Below are 26,192 nucleotides of genomic sequence, written 5' to 3'. Positions count from 1 at the left end.
ATCATGTATGTCATATATATTGTGCATGCAGAGGGTTGCTATTCCATTGAATTGGGGATAGTTTAACCAAAATATGCCACAAGACCTAGAATTGCCTTGTGTATCCCACAGAAAAAGGTTCACTGTTAAAAGCTAACTTTTTTGATGAATTTAAGCAAAACTCTCCAAATTCCCGGGCTTAACTTCCCAGAAAGTTTCCGACTCTTTGCAACCCTATTAGCAACACAACATAGCATCAGGACATGGTAGCAGCACAAAACATGGTACAAACATTATTGAGCACAGATAACCGCATAAAGGGCAAGAAGGTAGAGACAATACATCACACAAAGCAGCCACAATTGTCAGTAAGAGTGTCCATGATTTAGGCTTTGAATGATGAGATTGAGATAAAACTGTCCAGTTTGAGTGTTTGTTGCAGCTCGTTCCAGTCGCTAGCTGCAGCGAACTGAAAAGACGAGCGACCCAGGGATGTGTGTGCTTTGGGGACCTTTAACAGAATGTGACTGGCAGAACAGGTGTTGTATGTGGAGGATGAGGGCTGCAATAGATATCTCAGATAGGGGGGAGTGAGGCCAAGAGAGTTTTATAAATATGCATCAACCAGCGGGTGGGAGCATTGGTGGCAAATCTGATGGCCGAATGGTAAAGAACATATAGGCGCTCGAGAGCACCCTTACCTGCCGATCTATAAATGATGTCTCCGTGATCTAGCATGGGTAGGATGGTCATCTGAATCAGGGTTAGTTTGGCAGCTGAGGTGAAAGAGTAGCGATTACGATAGAGGAAACCAAGTTTAGATTTAACTTTAGCCTGCAGCTTTGATATGTGCTGAGAGAAGGACAGTGTACCATCTAGCCATATTCCCAAGTACTTGTATAAGGTGACTACCTCAAGCTCTAAACCCTCAGAGGTAGTAATCACACCTGTGGGGAGAGGCTACCCTCTCAATCCACATCAAGATGGTTTGAACTATAAAAACATTGACAGAATGTTGCTCAATTGGCGGAATTGGCTCTTATTGCTAAATTCTGCATACCAGTTCTAGCATGCTCTCCAGTGTGGATTAGTTTAGCTACATGAGAAGGATGGGGCTATATGTGGTGCTATCTGCTGTTATCAGTGCAGAGGTTAACGTGCATGTTTTAGTTCTCTGGGCTCTGTTTCACCAGAGATATCCCCTTTCTCCAACGGTCGATCTGAGCCTCATGGGGAGTAGACCTAGACTGCTCTAGGTTTTGCGTCTCAAATGGCACCCTATTTCCTACATAGTGCACTACTTTTGACATTGGCCCTGGTCAAAAGTAGTGCACTATATAGGGAATAGGGTGCCATTTGGGACACGACCTAGATCAGTCAACCCCCTACATTTGTGGTGCTCTATACAAGATGATACCCTGAGCTGTAAACAAAGATACTGTTCAGGAAGTTTGGGAGGAGTTTAGATTATTAGAGGGACTGGCATTGCTGCCTTTGGGTTGGATCATGTTTAACTGTGAATTTTATTAGTGCACATCAAACTGTAGCAAAACGTTTTGCAATGGAAAAAGAAGTTCAGGTAGATCCTTTTTTCAGTCCGTTTTCTTCTGTTTGGTGTCTACTAGTGAATATGACCCTGGTGGATTTCGTATTTTATCAAAGCAGCAGCTACTCTTCCTAGGGTCCGCATAAAACATGACATAATAGCTAGATAACATTTAAAGGGAAATGGAAACACTAGGTTTTAGATCACTAGCTAACTCTAACTGTAAATCGCCATATTGGCATTGTTACGTCACTGGCTGAATCCCAAAAATGGCTGAAAGACCTGAACTCTGCATGCATTAATAAGCTAAATTTGCTGGTGTCAAACCATGTATGAAAACATGATGCATATTTTGAAAGCTGAGAAATAGCCCTTTCAATTAAATGGTAATCAGTCAATAAAAAACACCTATGAAAATGTGTATTTTATGCAAAAATCAACAACAAAAAATCCCAAACAACTGCCATTTACTCAACTTCTGTCACGACAGCGGGTGCGGTGGGTGCGGCTGGGGAACGCCATGGATCAGGTGTTGGCGCGCCTGGAGAGCTGGGACCGACGCGCTCTCGGCCCCCTGAACGCGGCAGGCCAACAGCCTGCGCCCCCACCAGCACCCACAGCACCCAGTACCAGTGGGGTGAAACTCGCTCCCCCCAGGGAGTACGATGGAACGGCCGCTGGGTGTAAGGGCTTCTTATACCTGGCGACCGTTCGTCCCTCTCCCTCGGGGGAGGAGAGCGTCAGCGTCCTCGTCTCCTGTCTCACGGGTAAGGCCCTGGAATGGGCAAACGCCGTGTGGGACAGTCCGGACTCAGCCAGGGACAACTACCCAGAGTTCACCCGCCGCTTTCGGGCAGTATTCGATCATCCCCCGGAGGGGAGAGCGGCGGGTGAGCGGCTGTTTCACCTGAGGCAGGAGACGAGGAGCGCGCAGGATTTCGCTCTCGAGTTCCGGACCCTGGCCGCGGGAGCAGGGTGGAATGAAAGGGCCCTTATAGATCACTACCGTTGTAGTTTGAGGGAGGACGTCCGCCGGGAATTAGCCTGTCGGGACACGACCCACACACTGGACCAACTGGTGGATCTGTCCATCCGACTGGACAATCTGCTGGCCGCCCGCGGACGTCCGACCCGGGCCCTGCTCATTCCACCCTCCAGCCCTCCTGCTCCCACGCCTATGGAGATAGGGGGGGCAGCAGCCAGGAAGACTGGAGGGGGAGGTCGCTCCTGCACCTCATGTGGTCGCAGAGGGCACACTGTGGACCGGTGCTGGGGAGACTCCCCTAGGAGTCCAGAAGGCAGGCAGAGCGCTCCTTTGACACCTCAGGTGAGTCAGCACCAGCCTCACCCAGACCCCCCTGTCCGTCACATGTATGTGTCAGTGTCTTTTCCTGGTTTCTCCCCTCACTCCCGGTTTAAGGCGCTAGTCGATTCAGGCGCAGCAGGGAGTTTTATGGACCGTGGGGTCGCGGTTAAGTTAGGGATTCCCCTGGTCCAGTTGGACCAACCCTTCCCCGTGCACGCCCTAGACAGTCGACCACTAGGGTCAGGGCTGGTCAGGGAGGTCACTGTGCCTCTGGTCATGGTAATGCGGGGGGGTCATGAGGAGCGGATTAGTCTTTTCCTCATCAATTCCCCAGCGTTTCCAGTGGTTCTAGGGATTCTCTGGCTAGCCACTCACAACCCTAAGATTTCGTGGGGACAGAGGGCTCTTAAGGGGTGGTCAAATGAGTGCTCGGGCAGGTGCATAGGAGTTTCCATCAGTGCGACTACGGTGGAGAGTCCAGACCAAGTCTCCACCGTGCACATTCCCTCAGAGTATGCCGATTTGGCTATCGCCTTCAGTAAAATGAAGGCGACCCAATTACCACCTCATCGACGAGGAGACTGTGCGATAAACCTCCAGGTGGGCACTGCCCTTCCTCATAGTCACGTTTATCCCCTGTCTCAAAGGAAACAGCGTCTATGGAGACATACGTCACTGAGTCCTTGAGGCAGGGATACATTCGGCCATCTCACTCACCCGTCTCCTCGAGCTTCTTTTTCGTGAAGAAGAAGGAGGGAGGTCTGCGCCCGTGCATTGACTATAGAGGTCTAAATGCCATCACAGTGGGTTTCAGTTACCCACTACCTCTCATCGCCTCGGCGATGGAGTCATTTCACGGGGCGCGCTTCTTCACGAAATTGGATCTCAGGAGTGCATATAATCTGGTGCATATCCGAGGAGGGGACGAGTGGAAAACTGCATTTAGTACCACATCTGGCCATTATGAGTACCTCGTCATGCCGTATGGGTTAAAGAATTCTCCCGCAGTCTTTCAATCCTTTGTGGACGAGATTCTCCGGGACCTGCTCGGTCAGGGTGTAGTGGTGTACATCGATGACATTCTGGTCTACTCCGCTACACGCGCCGAGCATGTGTCTCTGGTGCGTAAAGTGCTTGGGCGACTGGTGGAGCATGACCTATACGTCAAGGCTGAGAAATGTGAGTTTTCCAAACCAGCCGTCTCTTTCTTGGGGTATCGCATTTCCTCATCAGGGGTAGTGATGGAATGTGACCGCGTCTCAGCCGTGCGTAATTGGCCGACTCCCACCACGGTGAAGGAGGTGCAGCGGTTTTTGGGATTTGCCAATTACTACCGGAGGTTTATCCGGGGCTTTGGGCAGGTGGCGGCTCCCATTACCTCACTGTTGAAGGGGGGCCCGGTGCGGTTGCAGTGGTCCGCGGAGGCGGACAGGGCCTTTAGTCGTCTGAAGGTTTTGTTCACCGACGCTCCGGTGCTGGCGCACCCGGACCCCTCTTTGCCCTTCATAGTGGAGGTGGACTCGTCCGAGGCTGGGGTAGGAGCCGTGCTGTCCCAGCGCTCGGGCGCCCCCCCAAAGCTCCGCCCCTGCGCCTTCTTCTCTAGGAAGTTGAGTCCGGCGGAGCGTAACTATGATGTGGGGGACAGGGAGCTGTTGGCTGTGGTCAGAGCCCTGAAGGTGTGGAGACATTGGCTTGAGGGGGCGCGTCACCCTTTTCTCATCTGGACTGACCACCGCAATCTGGAGTACATCCGGGCGGCGAGGAGACTGAACCTGCGTCAAGCCAGGTGGGCGATGTTCTTTACGGATTTCGGTTTAACATCTCGTATATCCCAGGAACACTAAGGCCGACGCACTCTCTCGTCTCCATGACGCCGAGGAACGGTCCACCGATCCCACGCCCATACTTCCAGCCTCCTGCCTGGTGGCACCGGTGGTCTGGGAGGTGGACGCGGACATCGAGCGGGCGTTACGGACGGAGCCTACTCCTCTGCAGTGTCCAGTGGGTCGTAAGTACGTTCCGCTCGGTGTTCGCGATCGGCTGATTCGGTGGGCTCACACGCTTCCCTCCTCGGGTCACCCAGGGGTTGAGCGGACAGTGCGTGGTCTTAGTGGGAGATACTGGTGGCCCACCTTGGTGAGGGACGTGAGGCACTATGTCTCCTCCTGTTCAGTGTGCGCTCAGAGTAAGGCTCCCAGGCACCTGCCTAGAGGGAAATTACAACCCCTCCCGGTTCCACAACGACCATGGTCCCACCTGGCGGTGGATTTCTTGACCGATCTCCCGCCGTCTCAGGGCAACACTACGATCCTGGTCGTTGTGGACCGGTTTTCTAAGTCCTGCCGTCTGCTTCCGTTACCCGGTCTTCCTACGGCCCTGCAGACCGCGGAAGCCTTATTCACCCACGTCTTCCGGCACTACGGGGTGCCCGAGGATATCGTCTCAGATCGAGGCCCCCAGTTCACGTCCCGAGTGTGGCGGGCGTTTATGGAGCGACTGGGGGTTTCAGTCAGTCTGACCTCGGGGTTTCACCCCGAAAGTAATGGGCAGGTGGAAAGGGTAAACCAGGAGGTGGGCAGGTTCCTGCGGTCCTACTGCCAGGACCGGCCAGGGGAGTGGGCAAGGTTCGTGCCATGGGCCGAAATGGCTCAGAACTCTTTGCGCCACTCCTCCACCAACATGTCCCCATTCCAATGTGTGTTGGGTTATCAGCCGGTCCTGGGGCCATGGCATCAGAGCCAGACGGAGGCCCCTGCGGTGGAGGAATGGGTTCAGCGCTCAAGGGAGACCTGGAACGCTGTGCAGGAATCCCTGGAACGAGCCAGGGAGCGACAAAAAGCGAGCGCTGACCGGCACCGCAGCGAGGCCCCCGTGTTCACCCCAGGGGAGAGAGTCTGGCTCTCGACCCGGAACCTGCCCCTCCGCCTGCCCTGCCGGAAGCTGGGTCCGCGGTTTGTGGGGCCATTTAAAGTCCCGAGGAGAATAAACGAGGTGTGTTACAGATTACAACTTCCTTCTTATTATCGTATTAACCCTTCGTTTCATGTGTCTCTCCTCAGGCCGGTGGTAGCTGGTCCGCTGCAGGAAAATGAGGTACGGGAGGTCCCTCCACCCCCCCTGGACATCGGGGGGCCCCCGGCGTACACAGTCCGGTCCATCTTGGACTCCAGACGCCGGGCGAGGGGCCTGCAGTACCTCGTGGACTGGGAGGGGTACGGCCCGGAGGAGAGGTGCTGGGTACTGGTGGAGGACATACTGGACCCAGTGCTCATCCGGGAGTTCCACAGCCTCCATCCGGATCGCCCTGCGCCTCGCCCTCCGGGGCGTCCTCGAGGTCGGCGTGCTGTGGGAGCCGCGCGTCGGGGGGGGGGGAGTACTGTCACGACAGTGACGGATGGTGGCGCCCCTCCTCGGCCGGGCGGAGCTCGGCGGTCGTCGTCGCCGGCCTACTAGCTACCATCGATCCCTTTTTGTTTCACTTTCGTTTGGTTAGGTCTAGGTAGGCACGCACCTGTTTTGGGTTAGTCATTAGTAAGGGGGGGGTTATTTAGGTTAGCGTAGGATGTACGTGGTTGTACGTGATTGTGTTGCTTGTCCGGGTTTTTTGTGCGAAAAGAACGTGTACTGAGTTTTCCTTCTGCCAGTGGTTTATTTTGTTTGTGTACACCACCGCAGAATCTTTAAGGGCTGCGCCCCTATACTTTGTCGACCACATACAGTGCTTCAAATAAAGAAGTGCGGTCACGAACTCTCTGTCTCCTGCGCCTGACTCTACCTCTCCTGTTGTTCCTCGAGCCAGCCCGTGACAACTTCCTAATGAAGATAGAGAATAAACTAAGAGCATATTGAGTTTTCCTTATTTAGTAAGGATGGAAAATAGTAATACCTTTTACTGTGAATGAGTTATAGCTGTTTTAATGAATTCAATGGAATGTTCCGTTATCAGACACGCATATCTGCATCAAAACATATTACAAATGGCATTTAGTCTCACATATGATAAGGAAAGAGATACACAAGCAATATAATATGAATAAGTCAATAACTTTATTGATAGCACCCCATAGACCCAAATTTAACCAGGAAAGTCAGTTAAGAACAAATTCTTATTTACAATGACGGCCTACCCCGGCCAAACCCTAACCCGGACGATGCTGGGCCAATTGTGCGCCGCCCTTTGGGACTCCCAATCACTCACTCACTCACTCACTCACTCACTCACTCACTCACTCACTCACTCACTCACTCACTCACTCACTCACTCACTCACTCACTCACTCACTCACTCACTCACTCACTTACTTACTTACTTACTTAGCAACAGCCTCCTTCACTGCCTGATAGCACAGATCATCCATTATATTGACCAGATACTCTAGTGTCCACTCTAACAATGAAAATAAATGTCTTAAAAAATGGAAGGCAGCCAGGAGGAGACAAGATCACCATTCTAGCCAATGAGAGGGCATATATGTGTGTAAACAATGGGCACAACGGTTTCCACTAGTAACCACAGCTAGGGCTGGGTGATATGGCCAAAATATCAATCACAGTATTATTTAAAAAAAATTGACGTTATTTGATGGTATTTTATGTTTTGAATAATAAAAGTTCCATAATTGTTTTACATGTAGACAATGCCAAAAATAAATGCAAAACTGTTTCTGGATGCTCAACACAAAAAGTACAATCAATGTTAATGTCTTTTTTGAGTTTCTTCAGGTAATGATTCGCAGGGTAATACTTATGGATCATTCTGAAAGAGACCTCGTTAACAAGCAAGTATTTGTGTGGTAATGACCAGACTTTTTTCCAACAGATATTAGTGACCAATGTATTCCAGTAACTTGTGACATAAGGAATGGATACAATATCCCTTTGAAATAAAGCACGTATAGATCTGTTGTTCTGAGGGAGCAAGGAGAAACATATTTTCCCTATTGGAGGGCCAACTTGATTAAGCGAGGGTAGGTCAAGAAGGTGAGGTCTGGCTAGACCTCTAAATAACATGAGAGTTCCAGATGGAAAAGCATCAAAGACTGTGGCAAACTCTCTGGGTGTTACAGGGATATTGTAACGAGATAAAAAAAAACAATCCTTCTGCATTAAAAAGTTGACTCACCAGCAGGTAATGATTATTGAACCAGTTCTTAAAAAAGAAAGACTTGTTTCTATACAAAATGTCCTTATTGTTCCAAATGAAATACCTATGCTTGTAAAAAATTATGTTTCTATATTAATGACGACACTAAGAAGACTTGTCTTTGAAAAGCTGATACTTTGTAGGAATCTTATCAATGTTATAGTTACAAAGTAATTTAAAATTGAGGCCACCAAAACAGGAGAAGATATAATGAGGGATGAAATTCCAAATTGAAGTTGGATTCTTTAAAAATTGTTTAGCCCAATTTGTCTGAAAAGTATTATTCAAAGTAGGAAAATCCCAAAAAAATTGAGACCACCATATTCATATGAGTTCATAATGACACATTATATTTCCTAATATAATGTGTACGATTTTTCCAGATGAAGTTGAAAAGCACCTGGTCAACCGCTTTACCGATTTTGTTGTCAAGATATAGGGCCTGGGCTGCATAAGTAAGTCTGGAGATACCTTCAGCTTTAGAAAGCAATACTCGACCTTTCAAGGATAAATCCCTCTGCAACCAATGGTTCAACATCTTTTCGTTTTTTTCAATAATAGGTATAACATTTAATGAGCATCTTTCCTGTTGATCCTTAGATATGGTAATCCCAAGGTATGTTACTTTTTCCTTGACTGGAATATTGGATATAGAGGGTATCACACAGTCTTTAACACAAACAATTCACACTTATTAAGGTTTAGGCAAAGACCAGATGCTTTGGAAAATATATTTATCACATTGACTGCTCTAGAAATCTGGTCAGCATCTTTCAAAAAGAGGGTTGTGTCATCTGCAAGTTGACTTATCTCTGGATTTAACAGAACTTGAAAGAAGTTGGGTTGCAAGCAGGAAGAGTTAAGGTGACATTGGACAACCTTGCCTAATTCCTCTTTTCAAATCCAATCTAGGAGAAGTGCCGTGCTTAAATTTAATTGAACTGTTCCCATTCATATAAAGAGTTTTAATAGTACTACAAAATAATTCCCCAAAACCAAATTTCTCAAGGGAGAGAAATATAAACTCATGTTCCACTGTATCGAAGTTTTATTGTATTCTTAGACTTTTATCAAGCCTATCTTCAAAGATTAAATCAGAATAGTCAATAAGGTCTAACACCAGTTGGATATTATTAGATATATGTCTATTCCTCATGAAGCCAGATTGGGTCTCTTGTATAATTGAGTCCAATACTGCCTTCATTCTTTTTGCAAATATAGAGGCAAATATTTTGTAGTCATTATTGAGCAGACAGATTGGACGCCAATTATTGAGTAGAAGCAAGTCTTTCTTGGGCTTAGGTATTAATGTAATCAGACCTTGAGTCAAACTGGGAGGGAGAGCATGATTTGTAATGCTTTCAGAAAAGACCTCCAACAGAAATGGGGCTGTTGAGAAAAAGTTTTGTAAAACTCAGCAGATATACCATCAGTCCCAGGAGATGTATTATTTTTCAGGTGTTCAATAGAATAAATGATCTCTTCAACTATAATAGGGTTATCACACTGTTCCCAATCAGCGTCCCCAATTGATTTCACATCCCCCAGAGAGTAAAAAAAAAAGAGTTGAGGAAACCTCACAATACTTAGAACTATATAAATTCCTGTAGAAGTTGCAACTAAAGTTAGAGATTAATTTGGGATCATCTGTGATGAGACCATTAATATTTAATTGTTGAATTGGATTATTGTTAGAGTGGTATTTTCTAACCTGAAAAAATAAAATGGATTTTGTTCACCCTCCTCTAGCCACTTCTGTCACATCCTGACCCTTGTAAGATGTCAAGTTCTTCCTAGATCTGACAAAGGCTCCTTTTGTAGCTCAAACAGAACAGATTTGTTCTCTGAGAGACTTTCAACAGGCTTTTGAACAAGAGAGGTGATCTTTGTAATTACACTTTCTTCTTCAGCTCTCCTTGTCTTGGCAAGAGAACTCCCATATTTTCTGAAATATTTTCCAACCTCGTATTTAAAAAATCTCCAAGTTATTACCGTATGAATTGTCATTCATAGCTTTGTTCCAAAAGAGTGTAATTAAATTGTTTATCTCCATCTTGACCAACTCATGTTTTAATATAGAGCTATTAAGCTTCCGGTAGGATGCTCTGCCAAGGCCATTATCAGAGATAAAAAGTTTAATGTCAATATAAATAGCTTTATGATCAGTAAGGGGAGTGGCAAGGATGTTAACAGAAATACCCTGTTTATCAAAACATTTAGACACCAGCCAACAATCTACCATGTCTTATTACTCCATGTGAAAGACTTGTCATTAAGATACTTTACTCTCCAAATATCTATATCAAACCTTTCCATAAACTGCCTCAAACTTTTATTCATAGAAGTGGACTGTCCCGATGGCCATCTAACAATTAAATTATTCGTAGAAGTATTAAAATCCCCACCTACTATAAGTAAAGCATTCGGGAACTTGGTTTGCCAATGGAGAATACGCTTTTTTTTTCAAGTTTGGAATTGTAACCATAACTGTTGGTAATAATAATGATGATGCTGTTACAGTTGATAACAAGACAAAGAAAGTGACCAAAAGGGTCACAGTCGGAGTGCAAAATACTTCCATTGAAATGATTCTTTAGAGTGATAACTCCAGCAGAGCTTTCAGAACCATGAGAGAGCCATACATCATTACCCCAGTGAGATCTCCAGAAGTTGACGTCGGTAGCAACTGAATGAGACTCTTGAAAAAAACATAAATCTGTTTGGTAAATAAAAATAATGCTTTGCGCTTTACATTATTTCTTAACCCCCTAGCATTGAGTGAAACTATAGATAACGACAAAGTGGAATATAGAACAAAGTACTATGAGCTAAACAAAAATCGCAAATTGAAAAAGAATGAAAGGAAACCAGCGTTGCACACCAAATAGATATAAATAATTGAGTGAGAATAGTTTAGCATAACAAAGCTAACCACCAGAAAAAGAAACAACAAAGAGCTTGCTCACTGCCTATACTGCAGGTAAAAATATCAGAAGTGAGAGAACAAATAAAATAGTACATATCCATTACTCCAGTAGTCCTGTGCAGTTAGAACGAAGGTTAAATCACCTTAGAGCTGGGAGTGGGATCTGCTCGTATCAGAGGTAGCTATCTAGGTAGACTATGTTGACCACCAGGCACAGCCTATGACAGTTCTCAAGGAGGAAGGTTGATTTCGGATCCGTTGATGAAAGCGCGCCCTCCGATGAAGTAAGCCGCTTTCCCTTCTTTTCGTGCTTTTTCCACAGCTGGCCACAGTTTCTCTCTCCTTTCTCTGTCTCTTTTCGAGAGGTCTTCAGCAAACCGTAGATTGTTATCACGTAGGAAATTAGATTTCTTGGCTGCTTTCCAAATGGCATCACTGTAGATCTGTGATGTGAACTGGAGAATGACACCTCTGGGCTTGGAGTCACCCTGCCTTCTCGTGCCGAGGCGATGTACAGTGTCGACAACATCTGCTAGCTTAGCCTTCTCCACAGGTAGGATAGCTTGGCAGACTTTGATGGTCTCTTGCCGCACGTTCTCCCCATCTGCTTCGGGTACTCCATACAGTCTCAGATTCCACCGTCTGGAGTAGCTTTTGAGTTCCGCGATTCTTCTTTGGCACAAGTCCATCTTTCCCTCCTCGTTTTCGATGTGTCGACCTTCTTCTTAACATCCTTGATTTCCATGCATGCAAAGTCAACCGTTTTTTTTAAACCCTCGATTTTCATTGCATTGTCGCCAACCATTTTCTCTATGGCATCGGACCTTGCATTGATGAGCCTGGAAAGAGTGGCGATAACATCATTATTGGCAGTGGCATCTGGGCCCAGTTCAAACATACCTTTCTTGGAAGCTGGAGGTTTGCTTAGGGTTGTAGGCAAAGAAGGAAAATCCTCATCTGACACAGTAAGTGTCATAGAGTCTGTCAGACCAGTATAGTTGTGGCAGTTGTCAATCAAATCATTTGCCTCCTGTGTAACGACGTTGGATGATGCCTGAGCATTGCTAGCTGAGTTAGCCATAAGATTTCTCTTTCTGTCAGCGCGCTGTGACATTTTGGAAAATATAATTTTAAATAATCAATAACCTGGTGTTTTTAGCAAGCAAAGTATTAGTTTGGTAGTTCAAAATAATTCACTTTTCACTATCTTTCAAAAGTTGGTATGCAGAGCTCGGTAAGAAGCGTGCATTCAAGCTGCCATCTTGGAGCCTCTCATAAAAGCACTCTCTGCTGGCGGGAGTTTGGAGAATGCATGTGAAGAGCGGCGCCTATGGTGCGTCTTCGCCACAGTAATAGTTCATTTTAAACAAATTCCAAATACAAGCTTCATAATTTGTTACATTCCAAAATACCAGTTGGCCTATGCTAGTAAATTGTTGCCCCATTGCTGGTGAGCTTGCAAAGTAAACGGTTCATATTATTGATCACCAATTTTTTTTTTTTTTAGAGCTGTCGATTTATTTATTATGGCAATTCTCTATTATAATTTGACGTTTGCACTGCACCCGATCCTTTAGCTGTACAGCAAAGCAGCAATCTGTTCACTAGTTTACCACTCAACCTCTGACAGTTTGCTGGTCCAATCAGATTGCAGAGTGTGCGTTTAACTAGCCAATCTGTTACAGGTTTTTTTTCAAGGGCGATGCTGCGGCTACTGTCTCTAGCTACGTGTAGAGTAATCCACGTAGACTCTGTGCTACAAAATGAGTGACAAAACGTTAAAAAACCTGGCCAGATAAGTTCAAGTCATCAGTCTCAAGTCAAAGTAGAGTCCCGAGTCTTGAGGCTCCAAGTCAAGTGTCTAGTTATTTCATTTTTTATTTAGTCGAGTCTCAAGTCATCGAATTTGTGACTCGAGGCAGACTTGAGTCCAATTCATGTGACTCAAGTCTACAACTGTGGTCGTTACTATGGCAATTCAAGATGGCACAACCACACCTCTAATATAAATCCTAAAAATAGAGATGTTTCTATGTTAAATACACGTTTAGCATTAGTGGATGGAATACATATCTTTGCTTAACTAAAGTGTTTCAATTTACCTTTAATGGACAAGTACATCAAGGAAAGAAACTACGTACATTTATTTAAAATAAGAATAAACACTTTCATTAATTTATGCCTTCATAATCTTGTGATTCATAGACGCTACTGGCCAATATCCCTCTCTCTCTTTTACTTCACATCTTGGATGGGACTGCTGAAACCACTTGTGACAGAGTGAAGATCTCTCTCTCTCTCTCTCTCTCTCTCTCTCTCTCTCTCTCTCTGATGGCCTGGCCAATAGGACGTGGTTATTTTTTTCTATAGGCTAGACAACATGACTGCATACATGGTTGTGTACAAAATCAAATAGCTGTAGAGTTTGTGATCTCAACTAGAGACAAAGCTCCTGCACAACCTCATCATTTGTCCAAGGTTAACAAACATCACATTTCAGGGTGTACTTTTTACATATTTCAGTTATATGTTTGGATGACAGACATACTTGTGTTAGTGAGGAACAGGAACAAAGCCTTTCCTAACCCTCAGTCAGACATACTGTAGGTCGTGTCAAGAAGAGAAATGGTTAATGCTCTCTGATCAAGTTGTTGTCGGCACTGTTTGTCTCTCTGGTATGCTATGTGACTTCTGCCGGGCTGAGAGAAGACCGGGAGGGAGGAGGGGGAGGAAGAAGAAGAGGAAGAGAGAGAAAGGCTGATTTCATAATTTAAATGGGAGGAGGACTGGGCAGGCCATCAGAGGAAATGTGTCACTGGTGGGAGAGCTGGAGTGGGGAGGAGGAGGACTTGGGGGAGGCATGTAGCTGCCTGACCAAATATGGGAGTAGCAGATGCACACCTCTCCATTCTCCGCTCTGTGTTAGGAAGCAGTGGACTTGTCAAGGACTGCTTCCCAAATGGCACCCTATTCCCTACATAGTGCACTACTTTTGACCAGGGCCCATGGGGGACTTTACATGGGATATTGTTGTCATTTGGGACAAAGCCTAGGTCTATTCTGCAAAGACATAGTCCAATAGGAATGTTAGCCATAATCAAGCCTGTTTCCTAGGTGTTTTCAAATGCAGACCTCTTATGAGGACAATGATTAGAAGAATTCCGTTGATGACTTTTTCTTCTCCTGTCTTTTGTTCAGTGCCAATGGTGGAGTCGTTGGTGGAGGGTTGCATTAGTGGCCAGGCCTATTTGTGTTCAATGTGATTAAGTGGCACGAGCTTAGACAATGTCTTTAAGGTGCTTCTGAAAACACAATGTCTTTGTTATGACCCTGGGGTGTAGAGCTCCTTATCTAAAGATTACCTGACTAGATATTCACGTCCCTGTCACTCTCTGACTACCTTTGGCTTGCTTAAACAGCAGTCTACCCATGCAATAAACAAACTTTTTGTTCATGTTGTGCTGAATGCATTACACACTTCTCAAAACTCCTCATGACATAACCGAGTATAATCTATTGGTCTCCCGAGATTGATATTCTCACGGTACAACACGTCCTCACACTTAAAAACATGTGACTTTTTTTTACCATGTTTGTTAATCAAGCAGGCTGTAGGCCAGTGAAACAAAGAAAAATGTCCTTGCAGTCCCTGCTAAGCTATCTGTGTGAGAGAAGCGACTGGAAAGGTCCTCAGTGGTTGTTTTCATGCTGTTTGAAGACAGGTATACCATTTGCTTCACTAAATTCATGTCCAGTAGTTTGAATCAGTGTTTTGTCTCCTTTCAGATGGATCTGAGGCTGCTTTCAATAGCAACATTATTAGGAATCCTCTGTTTCTGCAGTGCACAGCAAGGTAAGGTTATTTGACTTACACACACATATTGTTTTAGGGCTACATTTTACTTTTCTGTTATGCACCTAAAGCATTAGTCTACTTTGTGCATCAAAAAGAAATGAAAAGAAGACATTCTTCAGATTACGATATTGTGGTAGAGGAGGTTGGCCTAATGGAATGATGTCATCTATTTAAGAAACTGCCTACAGCTGCCAGCTGCCTGGCTTCAGCAACATGACTCGCAATTGAACAGATTGGAAGAAATGAAATTCCATTTTGAGCCAGGAAGAGAGGAAAAATGTAGTTACAAAATCTGCGTCTCAAATGACACCCTATTCACACTGTATTGCACTATTTTTGACCATAGTAAAGCAAAGTAGTGCACTATATAGGAATAGGGTGCCATTTGCAATGCACATTTTCTGAATTCTGCCTCTTGGCAAATAGTTGTGGCTGTATTCAAAAATATGTATTGTTTCTTCCTTTCAGAGGGCAGTGATTGCATCAAGGCCAATGCACAATCATGTGGGGAATGCATCCAGGTGGCAGAGAAATGTGGATGGTGTACAGACACTGTAAGTTGTTTGAAAGCACATGCTTCCAGAGGCACAGTCTTGAGATTTATCTCACTGGAAGCAGCTAACACAAGTGATGTATTAGGAGTTGAACAATGGCAGGGATAGGATTTGAATACCAGTGTATGGGCACTTGCTGTGAAATAGTTGCCGCCAGCTCAGAGTGTAGTAATGCAGAGCTGTCTTGAGTCACGGAACAGAACTCACTCTGACGCTTCCTGAGGTTTAACGGCGGTTGGCATCTAATATGTTGCATTACCGCTACCAACTGAACTATAGTATATACATTACTCTTTGTGATACAAAATAGGAAAAGGGGAACCCCAAAAATGAATTATATACAGTACCAGTCAAACGTTTGGACACACCTACTCATTCAAGGGGTTTTCTTTATTTTTACTATTTTCTACATTGTAGAATAATAGTGAAGACATCAAAACTATGAAATAACACATATGGAATCATGTAGTAACCAAAAGTGTTAAATAAAAATATATTTTAGATTATTCAAAGTCGTCACCCTTTTGCCTTAACAGCTTTGCATTCTCTCAACCAGCTTCATGAGGAATGCTTTTCCAACAGTCTTGAAGGTGTTCCCACATATGCTGAGCACTAGTTGGCTGATTTTCCTTCACTCTGCTGTCCAACTCATACCAAACCATCTCAATTGGGTTGAAGTCGAGTGATTGCGGAGGCCAGGTCATCTGATGCAGCACTCTATCAATCTCCTTGGTCAAGTAACCCTTAAACAGCCTGGAGGTGTGTTTTGGGTCATTTTCCTGTTGAAAAACAAATTATAGTCCCACTAAGTGCAACCCAGATGGGATGGGGTATCGCTGCAGAATGCTATGGTAGCCATGCTGGTTAAGTGTTCCTTGAATTCTAAATAAATCACAGACAATGTCACCAGCAAAGCACCCCCACACCATTACACCTCCTCCTCCATTCTTCACAGTGGGAACCACACATGAGGAGATCATCCGTTCACCTGCTCTGCGTCTCACAAAGACACAGCGGTTGGAACCAAAAATGTCACTCATCAGACCAAAGGACAGATTTCCACCGGTCTAATGTCCATTGCTCATGTTTCTTTTCCCAAGCAAGTCTCTCCTTATTAGTGGTGTCCTTTAGTAGTGGTTTCTTTGCAGCAGTTTGACCATGAAGGCCTGATTCATGCAGTCTCCTCTGAACAGTTGATGTTGAAATGTGTCTGTTACTGGAACTCTGTGAAGCATTTGTTTGGGCTGCAATCTGAGGTGCAGTTAACTCTAATGAACTTATCCTCTGCAGCAGAGGTAACTCTGGGTCTTCTTTTAATGTGACGTTCTTTTAATGAGAGCCAGTTTCATCATAGCGCTTGATAGTTTTTGCGACTGCACTTGAAGAAACTTTCAAAGTTCCTGAAATGTTACGTATTGACTGACCTTCATGTCCTAAAGTAATGGACTGTCATTTCTCTTTGCTTATTTGAGCAGTTCTTGCTATAATATGCATGTGGTCTTTTACCGATTAAGGCTCTCTACTGTATACCACCCCTACCTTGTCACAACACAATTGATTGGCTCAAACGCATTAAGAATGAAATAAATTCCATAAATTAACTTAACAAGGCACACCTGTTCATTGAAATGCATTCGAGGTGACTACCACATAAAGCTGGTTGAGAGAATGCCAAGAGTGTGCAAAGCTGTCATCAAGGCAATGGGTGACTACTTTGAAGAATCTCAAATATAAAATACTTTAACACTTTTTTGGTTACTACATACTACATGACTCCATATAGGTTTGATGTCGTCACTATTATTCTACAATGTAGAAAATTGTCAAAATAAAGAGAAACCCTTGAATGAGTAGGTTTGTACAAACCTTTGACTGGTACTATATATTGTTATGGGAATCAAGTTAACAATGTTCTTAAACCGAACTTCAATTAAACTACTCAGTCTGCCCCCCAGAGGGTGTAAGATTCTGGTTGAATGAAACAGACGCAGAGCCAGCTTACAATTGGTCAGAATGTTTATTTACGAGAGCTCTGAAATTCATACAATGCACACAGCCTTTTATATTACCACACACAAACAAACTTACATCAGTAGAGAACTCCACCCCGCTTTAGGCGGCTGTATTTTTCCACAGTACACATACATTCATTATCAAACCTTGCCACCTGTCTTCTAATCTCCTGCCAACTAAGCCGTTCCCAGGCCGTTGTTTCTCTCACTAACTTAGGGAGGCCTCTTCTCCTGTTCCTTTCCCAAGGTCTTCTTATCAACTCTGCCCTGTTCATTTTGAAATAGTAACAGTGTCTTAGTCTTAAACAGTCTACTCACACACATTAGTACATTAACATTATAATTTACATTTTAGTCATTTAGCAGACGCTCTTATCCAGAGCGCCTTACAGTAGTGAATGCATACAGTTCATACATTTTTTTCTTTGTACTGGTCCCCCGTGGGAATCAAACCCACAACCCTGGCGTTGCAAACACCATGCTCTACCAACTGAGCTACACGGGACCCATAATCACTCGGTTATAGATTTTCAGGGTGAAATCATTTAGTCAAACTTTTAATCATATAATTTCCATTACATACATACATACACACACACACACATCAATCTCCTTTTTTTATATATATATATATAGTGGCAAACCTCTTCAAAGTTAGGAGCGTTTGTCACAAATTAAGTGGGAATCTGTCACCAAAGTCAGCCCAGAATGAAAGTTCTTTCGAACATGACAGTACCTGTGTGTTTGTTTCGCTGTCCTGGTCCACCCAGGCCGCAGGTAAGGTCAAGGATAGCAGGGTTCGGTACACAAATCTGGTTCTCGGTAGGTCCAGGTCTAAACACCAACAGGTAAGTCCAAAACAGTCCAGCTCGTACACGGTAAATCCAGCCAATGTAGATTGTCTCTTTCTCTATGGTTCATAGATCCTTCCCGCCCTCTCTCTCTCTTCCTGGTTTTTCTTGACCTTTTATCTGTGGGTCGGCTCCACCTTCTGAGGGTTCCCCTTGCTTCTGGGAATTGTAGTTTTGGCACTCGGCCATTTTGTGATCTGTAGTTCTGATCGGGGTGGCCATTTTAGTGATCGGGCAGAGCCCGTTTATTAGTTCTGCCCTCACATATCTGCCATTTATCACTCGACCCCCTTCTTTGCCACAATATATAGTTGAAGTCGGAAGTTGACGTAAACCTTAGCCAAATACATTGAAACTCAGTTTTTCACAATTCCTGACATTTAATCCTAGTAAGAATTCCCTGTCTTAGGTCAGTTAGCATCACCACTTTATTTTAAGAATGTGAAATGTCAGAATAAAAGTAGAGATAATTATTTATTTCAGCTTTTATTTCTTTCATCACATTCCCAGTGGGTGAGAAGTTTACATACACTCAATTAGTATTTGGTAGCATTGCCTATAAATTATTTAACTTGGGTCAAACATTTCGGGTAGCCTTCCACAAGCTTCCCACAATAAGTTGGGTGAATTTTGGCCCATTCCTCCTGACAGAGCTGGTGTAACTGAGTCAGGTTTGTAGGCCTCCTTGCTTGCACACACTTTTTCAGTTCTGCCCACAAATGTTCTATAGGATTGAGGTCAGGGCTTTGTGATGGCCACTCCAATACCCTGACTTTGTTGTCCTTAAGCCATTTTGCCACAACTTTGGAAGAATGCTTGGGGTCATTGTCCATTTGGAAGACCCATTTGCGACCAAGCTTTAACTTCCTGACTGATGTCTTGAGATGTTGTTTTCCTGCCTCATGATGCCATCTATTTTGTGAAGTGCACCAGTCCCTCCGGCAGCAAAGTACCCTCACAACATGATGCTGTCACCCCTATGCTTCTTGGTTGGGATGATGTTCTTTGGCTTGCAAGCCTCCCCCTTTTTCCTCCAAACAGAACAATGGTCATTATGGCCAAACAGTTCCATTTTTGTTTCATCAGACCAGAGGACATTTCTCCAAAAAGTACAATCTTTGTCCCCATGTGCAGTTGCACACCGTAGTCTGTCTTTTTTATGGCGGTTTTGGAGCAGTGGCTTCTTCCTTGCTAAGCGGCCTTTCAGGTTATGTCGATATAGGACTCGTTTTATTGTGGATATAGATACTTTTGTACCTGTTTCCTCCAGCATCTTCACAAGATCCTTTGCTGTTGTTCTGGGATTGATTTGCACTTTTCGCACCAAAGTACGTTCATCTCTAGGAGACAGAACGCGTCTCCATCCTGAGCGGTATGATGGCTGCGTGGTCCCATGGTGTTTATACTTGAGTACTATTGTTTGTACAGATGAACGTGGTACCTTCAGGCATATGGAAATTGCACCCAAGGTTCAACCAGACTTGTGGAGGTCTACAAATTTTTCTGAGGTCTTGGCTGATTTCTTTTGATTTTCCCATAATGTCAAGCAAAGAGGCACTGAGTTGGAAGGTAGGCCTTGAAATACATCCACAGGTACACCTCCAATTGACTCAAATGATGTCAATTAGCCCATCAGAAGCTTCTAAAGCCATGACATTTTTTTATGGAATTTTCTAAGCTGTTTAAAGGCACAGTCAACTTAGTGCATGTAATCTTCTGACCCACTGGAATTGTGATACAGTGAATTATATGTGAAATAATCTGTCTGTAAACCATTGTTGGAAAAATGTGTACCTCAAATATTTCTCTGCAGCTGCCACCACAACATCTATTTTCTTTGACTTACCTTCCATTTCTGCGGTAATTAGCCAACCTTACTGAAACATACAAAGGTATGCGGACACCCCTTCAAATGATTGGATTCAGGTTTTTCAGCAACACCTGTTGCTGACAGGTGTGTCAAATCGAGCACACAGCCATCCAATCTCTGTAGACAAACATTGGCAGTAGAATGGCCTTACTAAAGAGCTGTGACTTTCAACGTGGCACCGTCATAGGATGCCACCTTTCCAACAAGTCAGTTCGTCAAATTTCTGCCCTGCTAGGGCTGCCCCGGTCAACTATAAGTGCTGTAGTTGTGAAGTGGAAACGTCTAGGAGCAACAACGGCTTAGCCGTGATGTGGTAGGCCACAGAACGGGGACGCCGAGGGCTAAAGCATGTAGTGCGTAAAATTCACCTGTCCTCGGTTGCAACACTCACTACTTAGTTCCAAACTGCCTCTGGAAGCAACGTCAGCACAAGAACTGTTCGTCGGTAGCTTCATGAAATGGGTTTCCATGGCCGAGCAGCCGCACACAAGCCTAAGATCACCATGCGCAATGCCAAGCGTCGGCTGTGGTGATGTAAAGCTCGCCGCCATTGGACTCTGAAGCAGTGGAAACGCATTGTCTGGGGTGATGAATCACACTTCACCATTTGGCAGTCCGACGGATTAATATGGGTTTGGCAGATGCCAGGAGAACGCTACCTGCCCCAATGCATAGTGCCAACTGTAAACTTTGGTGGAGGAGGAATAATGGTCTGGGGCTGTTTATGGTTCGGGCTAGGCCCCTTAGTTCCAGTGAAGGGAAATCTTAATGCTCCAGCATACAATGACATTCTAGAGGATTCTGTGCTTCCAACTTTGTGGCAACAGTTTGGGGAAGGCCCTTTCCTGTTTCAGCATGACAATGCCCCCGTGCACAAAGCGAGGCCCATACAGAAACAGTTTGTCGAGATTGGTGTGGAATACCTTGACTTGCCTGCACAGAGCCCTGACCTCATCCCCATATAACACCTTTGGGATTAATTGGAATGCAGACTGCGAGCCAGGCGTAATCGCCCAACATCAGTGTCCAACCTCACTAATGCTCTTGTGGCTGAATGGAAGCAAGTCCCTGCAACAATGTTCCAACATCTAGTGGAAAGCCTTCCCGGAAGAGTGGAGGCTGTTATAGCAGCCAAGGGAGGACCAACTCCATATTATTGCCCATGATTTTGGAATGAGACGTTCGACGAGTAGGTGTCCACATACTTTGGGTCATGTAGTGTATACCTATACCTTTGTTCTGTCACAGATCTACTATTCACAGGGATCCTCTCAGAATCCCTCACCCTTTATCCACCCTCCTCTACTTTCTTCACTGTCTCAGCATACCATACCTTCTGCACTACTCTGAGGCCGGCCACCTCAACCTTCCTTTCTCGCATCGAAAACCGCCGATCCCCAGCAACATGAGCACCCCTACAGTTGACACACAACTTTTCCCACCGAAACTACACACTCCTCTGTCCCATCTCTGCACATTTCCCACATTTTGGAATCTCCCTACTACACACTGCTTCTACATGCCCATAAACGTGACACCTAGAACACTGCAGTGTAGTCGGCACAAAAGTTCTAACAGCATAACTCATATATCCTAACATTACTTTGTCAGGTAAAGACTAAATCAAAGTTCAAAATATCAGGCTGTCACCTGTTTCACCACGCTCTCCACTGGGTCTGAGTCACACCAAACGGCAGACGTCACAAACACGAGGAATCTTCCACTTCAATTGCTCCACCTCCGCACTTAACGCTACCCCAGAAATCCCTCCCTTTAATGGTGCCCTGTACCTAAGCGCAAAGCAAGAAACATGTCTTTCCCCAAGTTGCATCGCACTGCTCCCTCTGATCTGAAGAAACACAAACAAACATGACAATTCACTTCGGGTTACCTTCACCCACTCAACAGCACCCACCATATTTTCCACCCAACTTGAAACCACCCATGGATCTGACTGAACTTCTGACTGAACTTGCTCCTTCTTCATACTGCAAAATCATCTGAAATGTCATATCAGAATGAGTGCTTCATCATGTGTATGTTGACTATTTTGAAAACCAATCAAAAAAGTAAATACAAATAACATAAAAAACAAGAAAATGTGGGTTATTTGTCATATTTGTCTCTGTGCAGGACTTCCTGAAGCAGGGAGAGTCTAAGTCAGCACGCTGTGATGAGCTACAGTCCCTGATCATGAAGGGCTGCACTAAGGCCAAGATCGAGAACCCCCGGGGCAGCACCTCCATCAACAAGAACAAGCCTGTCACCAACCGCAAGAAGGACATGGCAGAGAAGCTGAAGGCTGACCAGATCACTCAGATCCAGCCTCAGAAACTCACCCTCAACCTCCGATCCGGTAATGACCTGACTCCTGACCTGTGCTGATATTGGATCAGTTTGACCTTTTAGATCATAACGAATAAGATGGACATGGAGGACCTGATCCTCGATCAGCACTACTACTCTAAGTATTTTCGTGAATATGGGCCCTGCCTCCTGACCTGACCAGCTCATTGGCCATACTTTATCTCAACAGGGCATATTAGAATATGCAATCTTTCTTGAACTTACCATTCACATGCAGTCAATTTCTGAATCCAAGTTTTCAGGCAGAATCCTGTTGATGTTTGTAAAATATTGAATGATGAAGAGTCTTCATGTTCTCTGAATCTGTTCCATTCCTTTCTCACATGAAGGTGAGGCCCAGACCTTTAAGTTGAAGTTCAAGAGGGCAGAGGACTACCCCATCGACCTCTACTACTTGATGGATCTTTCCTTCTCCATGAAAGACGATTTGGAGAACGTCAAGAATCTGGGGACTGACCTGATGCGTGAGATGAAGGAGGTCACCTCAGACTTCCATATCGGTAAAAGACATTAAACTTCATATACTCAAAATGTTCAAAGTAAGGTAATTCAGAAAGAAGGAAGTAAAACCGCTCATTGGGTACTTCACTGTGGCTATCCTCTGTTCCAACCTGTGTTTGTGTATTTTGTAAGGGGTTGGGATCAGAGCAAAAGACAGATTTCAATGGACTGCAAGGAAAATGGATCAATAAAGTATATTGTTGTTCTTCTTCTCAACATTGGCTGTTTTCCTGACCAGGTTTCGGCTCCTTTGTGGAGAAGACAGTGATGCCATACATCAGCACTACCCCAGCCAGACTGCTGAACCCCTGCACCAACAACGACACCTGCACAAGCCCCTTCAGCTATAAGAACGTGCTGAAGCTGACTGAGGACGGGGAGGAGTTCAACAGCCTGGTCAGTAAGCAGCAGATCTCTGGAAACCTGGACTCCCCTGAGGGAGGATTCGATGCCATCATGCAGGTGGCCGTCTGTGGGGTGAGTGACCTGACCTGGGCCATAGTGGGATAGTCTCACTTCAGGGCCTGTAATCATAAAGCATCTCAGAGTAGGAGTACTGATCTAGGATCAATTTAGCCTTTTTGACCATGATGAATAAGATTACATTGAAGGGGGGACCTGATCCTAGATCAGCACTTCTAATCGAAGACACTTTATAAATACCAGCCCAGAAGTACAGAAAGCTTCATAATCGGCTAGAATGGTTCATGATTGAGATAATACAAGTCAGTCCAAAGCATTACAACAAATAATTAGGATTCACTGATAAAGTTGGATGCATTTGTTTTCTTTTGGGGGCTCTAATTGGATGTGTTTTTCCTCACCCTGCAGGAGGCCATTGGCTGGAGGAACGTCACTAGTCTGCTGGTGTTCTCCACTGACGCTGGCTTCCACTTTGCTGGAGACGGCAAGCTGGGCGGCATCGTTCTGCCCAACGATGGGAAGTGTCATCTGGAGAACAACATGTACACCATGAGCCATTACTACGTATGTGTTTCTCTACTTACTCTATACTTTCCAGCCATTTTCTATTGCATTTGTTTTATTGTAGTGTATTGATTTTGTGTATTTTGCATGTTGACCTCACAAAATGACTTTCCATGTACACGGACAATAAAGTTTAGAGCTGACCCCATTTAGTTGACTGGTCGATTGTTGGGTCAATGGGCTGTTGGTCGACCGATATTTCTTTAGTCGAGCAGTAGCAAAAAATATTATAATAATAAAAGTAATAATATCATGGTGTACAAGACACCTGTCGGATTCGCGCCTGTCTGAGTGGACTGATCCATTGTGGAGGCTGTGGGGATGGCACAATCCATCACTCTAAAACATGTGCTTCTGAAATTGTATATGGTTATATTACATAAGAACAATGTTGCAACACCAATAAAATAATATTATTTGGTAAAAAATAAGCTTTCTCCCACGTTGGATAGTGGTCACCTTACACTTTATTTCATTAGAACAGCCTCTCTGGCATTACTTATAATATATATTGGTGTTGTTTACACTGTTCCAAATTTATAGAAATATTATATTTATAATAATAACGGTACTTTTTCTTGATCTCTTTCTTATTGTTATTATTATTATGATCCTAAGTAATGTCATGATCATTAGTAGGCTTACTATAGCAGCCTTGTATACTCACTACTGAGCTGTAGGCCTAAGAGCGCATCCTATTTAGTCTTAATACCGTAACTTACTTAGGCCTATATTTCAAAACTTTTATAGGCTACTGTATCAATCAATAATTAAGTTGTTCATGTAATCACCAGCCAGCAGCATACCACCCTGCATCCCACTGCTGGCTTGCTTCTTAAGCTAAGCAGGGTTGGTCCTGGTCAGTCCCTGGATGGGAGACCAGATGCTGCTGGAAGTGGTGTTGGAGGGCCAGTAGGAGGCACTCTTTCCTCTGGTCTAAACAATGTCCCAGGGCAGTGATTGGGGACACTGCCCTGTGTAGGCTGCTGTCTTTCGGATGGGACGATAAACCAGTGTCCTGACTCTTTGAGGTCATTAAAGATCCCATTGCACTTATTGTAAGAGTAGGGGTGTTAACCCTGGTGTCCTGGCTAAATTCCCAATCTGGCACTCATACCATCATGGCCATCTAAACATCCCCAGCTTACAATTGGCTCATTCCTCCTCTCCCCTGAAACTATTCCCCAGGTCTTTGCTGTAAATGAGAATGTGTTCTCAGTTAACTTACCTGGTAAAATAAATCACACAGCATATGAGTCATTCATGATTTGAAATGCAATCAAGCATTTTTGTTTTCAAATAAAATAAAGCCAGCCTTGAATAATTAGCTTAAACAATAAATAAACCGTTCCATTTCGGAAATTGCATTCACAAATGAATGCGACTGTTTTTAGTCTTTGCTGTAATAAAGGCTTAACAAACAAAACACTTTACAACAGACTCTCTGTTACGCTTGTAATTTATTTAGTGTTTACATTTATTATATTGTAATCTATACAGCACCTGTTTGGCACACATAATGTGCACGCAGCGCTTGCTCTTTACCTTCTTTTTCTTGATCTCCAGTATTTTCCACAACTAGTCCAATTTATTCCACACATCTGACTTTCCCTTTACCTCCTGAGCAACCAGTAAACATTCCCCCGTTTCTAGAATATTTGCCACGTCCTCTGCATCCAACCAATTAATTGATGTGATTATGATATGCTATAGGTTAGACCCTATTGTGCCCTTTCAGACTAGATTAGTTTTACTGGGGGAGGTCGGGTAATGTACAGTTGAAGTCGGAAGTTTACATATACCTTAGCCAAATACATTTAAACTCAGTTTTTCACAATTCCTGACTTTTAATCCTAGTAAAAATTCCCTGTCTTAAGTCAGTTCGGATCGCCACTTTATTTTAAGAATGTGCAATGTCAGAATAATAGTAGAGAGAATGATTTATTTCAGGTTTTATTTCTTTCATCACATTCCCAGTGGGTCAGAAATTAACATACACTCAATTAGTATTTGGTAGCATTGCCTTTAAATTGTTTAACTTGGGTCAAACATTTCGGGTAGCCTTCCACAAGCTTCCCACAATAAGTTGGGTGGATGTGGCCCATTCCTCCTGACAGAGCTGGTGTAACTGAGTCAGGTTTGTAGACCTACTTGCTCACACACACTTTTTCAGTTCTGCCCACAAATTTTCTATAGGATTGAGGTCAGGGCTTTGTGATGGCCACTCCAATACCTTGACTTTGTTGTCCTTAAGCCATTTTGCCACAACTTTGGAAGTATGCTTGGGGTCATTG

General features: G+C 44.4%; 1 protein-coding gene across 1 annotated transcript in view; it reads left to right on the top strand.

Moving 5' to 3' along the window:
• LOC106599515 (integrin beta-1) overlaps positions 1-26,192 on the top strand; it is a 45,650-nt gene that overhangs the window by 8,920 nt on the left and 10,538 nt on the right. The window contains exons 2-7 of the mRNA XM_014190793.3: positions 14,687-14,753; positions 15,225-15,310; positions 22,177-22,399; positions 22,740-22,910; positions 23,150-23,388; positions 23,743-23,898. Of these exons, the coding sequence (XP_014046268.2) occupies positions 14,687-14,753; positions 15,225-15,310; positions 22,177-22,399; positions 22,740-22,910; positions 23,150-23,388; positions 23,743-23,898 (942 nt within the window). The remainder of the gene's footprint in view (positions 1-14,686; positions 14,754-15,224; positions 15,311-22,176; positions 22,400-22,739; positions 22,911-23,149; positions 23,389-23,742; positions 23,899-26,192) is intronic.

The sequence above is a fragment of the Salmo salar genome, chromosome 03 (genome assembly GCF_965601325.2).
Source record: "Salmo salar chromosome 03, fSalSal1, whole genome shotgun sequence".
Classification (NCBI taxonomy): domain Eukaryota; kingdom Metazoa; phylum Chordata; class Actinopteri; order Salmoniformes; family Salmonidae; genus Salmo; species Salmo salar.
This window is presented reverse-complemented; position numbering and strand designations above follow the sequence as displayed.